Source organism: Octopus bimaculoides, chromosome 13 (genome assembly GCF_001194135.2).
Source record: "Octopus bimaculoides isolate UCB-OBI-ISO-001 chromosome 13, ASM119413v2, whole genome shotgun sequence".
NCBI lineage: Eukaryota > Metazoa > Mollusca > Cephalopoda > Octopoda > Octopodidae > Octopus > Octopus bimaculoides.
The window spans coordinates 942818-948549 of NC_068993.1; the positions used below are offsets into that span (position 1 = coordinate 942818).

The 5732-nt window shown below is 35.8% G+C and overlaps 1 protein-coding gene across 2 annotated transcripts in view; it reads right to left on the bottom strand.

Annotated features, from left to right (window-relative positions):
* Window positions 1-6: 6 nt before the first annotated feature.
* LOC106882968 (dachshund homolog 2) overlaps window positions 7-5732 on the bottom strand; it is a 259194-nt gene continuing 253468 nt past the window's right edge. For both annotated transcript variants that reach the window (XM_052972295.1, XM_052972294.1), the window contains exons 8-11: window positions 4983-5066; window positions 2450-2593; window positions 1289-1354; window positions 7-588 (exon numbers count right to left, since the gene is read on the bottom strand). In XM_052972295.1, the coding sequence (XP_052828255.1) occupies window positions 479-588; window positions 1289-1354; window positions 2450-2593; window positions 4983-5066 (404 nt within the window). In that variant the 3' untranslated portion in view covers window positions 7-478. The remainder of the gene's footprint in view (window positions 589-1288; window positions 1355-2449; window positions 2594-4982; window positions 5067-5732) is intronic.

Genomic DNA, 5732 nt, shown 5'->3' on the forward strand with positions numbered 1-5732 from the left:
TTTCTCCACAGCCAAACCACTCATGCAACTCTTTCACCTTAGAAACTTACCCAGTTGAAATTGCACCCGGAATTGTCTACCACCCGGAATTGTCTACCACACACGCACACACACACACACACATGTTATGATGGTGAGATGCTGTAGGTTGCTTCAATTCTGAAGATGCTGACATTATTATTATTATATGTTGTGTCTCTATACTTCATTGTAATTAACATTATAATTAATAAGCTGATTTGTTTGTTTTGTTGTTTTTTAAATCTTCATTTTTTTTGTCTCTTTTTTTATTATTTCATTTCATTTTCATGTCCATGTGTTGTTTTGTATTCGTTTTTCCTTTTCCATCTCGCTAATAATTATCATCATCATCATTATTAGTAATAATTATCATTATCATTATTATTATTATAATTTTTTATTATTATTACTGATCTTTGGTCAGCAAGAATTCACCGTGAAACAATGTCGTTTGTATTCATTGGACATCGTTTTTGACGAGAGGATGGTAAGCAAAACGCGTGGCACCAGGGCTGCCTGCATGAGTCATGTAGGTCTCGTACAGATGCGGTGTCCTCTCTTGGGAATCTGGAGAAAAACACAAATACACAAAGTGAAAAGATGCAAGAAGAATTCTTTAAAGAAGTTTAAAGAAATAAAAATGGTTTCAAATTTTGGTACAAAGACAAAAATATCGAAGGAGGATTAAGTCGATCACCTCGATCCCCAATGCTCAACTGGTATTTATTTTATCGATCCTGAAAAGCAGAGCCCGGCGGAAATTGAACTCAGAACATAAAGGCGGGCGAAGTGTCGCGAAGCATTTTGTCCGACGCGCTAACGTTTCTGCCAGCTCGCCTTATTTCCAAATAATAATAATAATAATTTATATATTTGTTTTAATCCTTTCTACTAAAGGCACAAGGCCTGAAATTTGGTGGGGAGGGGACTAGTCGATTACATTGACCCCAGTATTTCACTGGTACTTAATTTATCGACCCCGAAAGGATGAAAGGTAAAGTCGACCTCAGCGGAATTTGAACGCAGAATGTAAAGGCGGACGAAATACCGTTAAGCATTTTGTCCGGCGTGCAAACGATTCTGCCAACTCGCCGCCTTACATAATAATAATAATAATAATAATAATAATAATAATAATAATAATAATAATAATAATAATAATAATAATAATAATAATAATAATAATAAGCGTTTAGTGCAAACAGTTACAGAACGAAATATTATACGAAACATGGTTAATGATTAATGATTAATGATTAATATCTACCTTGTAGCTTTCTTTCAGCAGCTTCCATATAACTTCTTTCTCGTTCCATATCCTGACTGTGGCAATCTGGGAAATGTTAGAAAGATTCCGGTATAAAAGACAAGATAAAGTTTGTTTTTGTTCGTATGTATGCGCGTATATAATATATATATATATATATATATATATATATATATAGCAGGATTTCTAACTTTGGCACAAGGCCACACACATTTAATAGTAACTTATTTTTCATCGTCGTCGGACGGAAGTATGAAAGATAAAAAGTCATCTGTGGGTAAATTTGAACTCCCGATCTAAAGATGACTAATAAAACATGCCGTCTTATCTGCCGTCGGCCATTTCTGTCTCTCAAATGTAATAAAGAAACTGGCACAAATAACTCCTTAGTGTTTTTTTCTTCTCTCATTGCGGTGCAGGAGTCGCTCCTTTCACTGATGAGACAGTAACTTACTGTGAACAACGAGTCACTATCTGTCATTACATCGTGTTACAACTGTATCTACCGTTGTTACATCGTGTTACTACTGTATCTGTAATTGTTATACGAGTTACTAATCTCTCAATCGTTGTTACATCATGTTACTGTGTCTGTCAATGTTACTTCGACACCAGGTTGAAACCGCCCTCGACTTTTCCTTCTGTGAGCATCGGTGACATGCAAAGGAGAGATTTGCTGAAGGAGCAACTCTTATAAAACAACGTTGCTCAGATCTACATCTTGGAAAGGAAACTTTCCAAGTAGAGGTCCTTAGTTTTATGAGAGAGGATCCAGGATTTATTTAATGTACATATGAATAGAGGTGAGTAGGCTTTACGATCAGAAATATGTTATGAAAAGGTAGCCGTTAGCATTTATTTGCTTCGTAGTGAAGGAAAGAGTGGATTTGTGGCGTTCATGCCTTGATAAAAGGTGCCATTAGTGTGAGTTAAATGAAACAGCAACAAACAAGAATCGCAAACATTTCTCTCGCTGGAATATTGAGTCCCGTTATTCGCGGGTTACCAAAAAGAAAGTAAATGCAAAAGGAACAGAAGTGACCCTTAATCGTCCCTTTTCAAATTTACGAGAACGGTTACTACCATTGGTGTTGATAAAAACTGACCCCCTCCTCCAGCCCTATTTCCCTATCGGTTAAAATCGACAAGAATGGTCAGTACCGTTGGTGTTGATGATATTCTCACCAGGTGGCGTTGACATCCGTTCACCACTCATCATGTTATTTCTCTGTTCAATCATATCCATTTGTTCTTGCATTTTCCTGCGGGTTTTTTTCTCTTTTTTCAACCGTTTCTGTAACATCACTGGAAAAAGAGAAAACAACAACAGCAATTACAACATCATTATCAATGCGTCATACAACAGTTACAACACTGTGGTACACACAGATGTGAATGGGTACAGTAGATACACTGTGACACACACACACACAATTTCTAAAAACCCCAAGTCCCTCGTATAATAAACATAGAAATGAATCGATCAAATTCGAAATTACATCAAAGAAATATTTTACTCAATCAAGGTTGTGCTACAGCATGGCCGGTGTTGTGTTGGCTGAAACAAAGTATGGAACAAAGCAATTGGTCAAGAGACAAATGACAGGCTCGATGACCCTTCTTAGGGATGTCAAGACTGGTGGAAGGGAAAGGGGAGAAGGCGAGCTGCTCTTAGGCCAGGGACTCAGCTCCAAATGTTTACAAGGCTGGTTGGTTAGTACCATCTTAAAATAAGGGTCCTTCTTGTCTGTGGCCCCTATCCCGATACTAATCCATGTATTCGGTTATTGTACATGTAGGAGGTCCAGTGCACTGTTCTGTAAGGAGCGGGGCTGTGATGCTGTTCAGCCAAAGGGGTTATTCATCAAAGCGTCCTCCGCTGGGGGGTGTGCACAGGGTCTTCTCTTGATGTGGGGCCCAGTTTAAACGAATCAATCCAATTGGCTTAAGACTGGCCCTGCATACAGCTGGTCCTTTATCTAAGGAGTATCTATGGAAGTAACTATTCTTCTGTCGACAACTCACAACGTCAAGTTATTTCTGTCTCTTCAAAGTTTGTATTTATTACACCATTGCTGTGTAGTTATTTAGATCTGATATCCACCGCATACGGTTACACGTATCTTCTACACACTGTGTCTAGATATTTTCTCATCACACACAATGCAGATAGCTATCCTCCTATCCACCGCCTACAACTTTCTTCCCCACCTCCCACACACTGTACCTAGTCATTCTTCTACATACTGTACTGTAGCTACCCATCTCCCTATCTGCTACACGCTATAGCTAGCCATTCCCCTACACACTACTGTAACTAGTTATTACCCTATCTATTACACACTGTAGCTAGCCATTTTCCTATCTACCACACACTGTATCTGGCCATTCTCCTGTCTGTTACGCGCTAATTACTGTCTTAATCCTTTGGTTTTTACACAATTTAATCAGACAAACAATAACCTGTTTTTTAATAATGAAAAATCAATGGGAAACAAATTGATTGGGAGATTTGCAACTGAAAGATATCACGTGCAACATATTTTGTTATAGAAACGATAATCACAATACTTTAAAATGTGATGGCAGCTTTCTGCCACCAGCTGCACAATTTCAGTGCATTTCCGACATATTTATAATTTTGCAATTTGATTATCACTCTGGATGCACCGTCTGTGCATCGATGCATTTGTGCACTAAATTCATTAACTTTATACAACTTACTAACCTCCACATTTGTTTACTCTAAAATATTGCATCAAACTGCACCAGCCTACATTATACTGCACTCAACTGCACCAAGTCGTACAACATTGCTTCAAATTACATCAAACTGCAATAAATTGACACTATGTTTCGAAGACGAATTTATGCAACCTGTGCATAACGGCACTAATAACTGCATCACATCTGCACAAATAAGAGGCATGCCTGTGTGGTTAAGGTGCTGGCTGGGAACTATGGAGTTTGGAGTTCAATCCCACAACACAGTTCTTGGTTTGTCTTCTATCTTGGATCAGACCAAGTCTTGTGAGAGAGATAACGTTGACAGAAAAATTTATGGAAGCCCACAAGAGGAGATATTGGTGTTTTGGCGGTAGTCGATTCAATGTTGCCTACTTTATCGTCCTTTCTTGGGCGTTGGATGCCTTCAGTGGAGACGGCTCGGTTGAAAACATCTGGGTTGGGTTTCGGAGGCTACAGAAAAAGGGGGCTATGGCTATTGTTGCCCTTTCTTTCTGACTAAACCATAAAAAGAAATAAATAAGAAATAAATAGTTTTAAGGTTTGGATTCCGTATTGAATAGACAAACGGCGGCGGCGGCGGGAGCGGCGAGTGTTGGTCATTGGATAACAGGATCTGCAGACTTTATTACCAATGTGAGTGTCTTTTAGTATGAGGTCAATGCTGATGTTTACTGGAATGGAACTGAAAATGGTATCTGAACTTTCAGTAAAACTGATAAAGTGTGTTTCCATACAGGAACCCCCAAAATGCAACTTCCATAATATAATCTTCCACAGACCTGATTCTTAACAAATAGATGTCAGTTTGTAGTGCTGTCTCGGGGAATATTACACCGATTTGGCGATATGAACAGCAGTATTCCTCGAAAGTTTCTATAGAAGAATAACTTGACAGATAATAATATCCTTTAGCTTTCAAAATGAACGATTAGTCAATTATATTCACCTCGAGTCCTTTGTTCGTCTAACAACTGCTTTTCCATATTTTCACGGAGGTCACGCTCTCTCAACAATTCCATTTTTAATTCAGCTGCAGAGAGAAAATAAAAATCATATATATATATATATATATATATATATATGTATGTATATATGTATGTGTGTATGTATGTATGCCTATACATACACCCACACACATACATACACACACATATGTATATTCACAGGTACATACAAATATATGTATGTGTGTATTTAACATCATGTGTATATATAACATATGTACACCCACACACATATATAGAGAGATATGTGTATATATATATATATATATATATATATATATATTTTACACAACATAATATATAAGTGTACGTACACACACACGCACATATATGTACACACATAAATACATGTTTAAATATATATATAATATAATATGTACATGTATAGTATAGAGTGTATTTCTTATATATCATGCATTATATATATTATGTAGAATATATATATATATATATATATATATAAAGCACAATATAATATATATATATATATAATATCATATTATATATATATATATCATATATAAATATTTATATGTATATTTATATATATATATATATATATATATAAAGCACAATATAATATATATATATATATAATATCATATTATATATATATATATCATATATAAATATTTATATGTATATTTATATATATATATATATATATATATAAAGCACAATATAATATATAT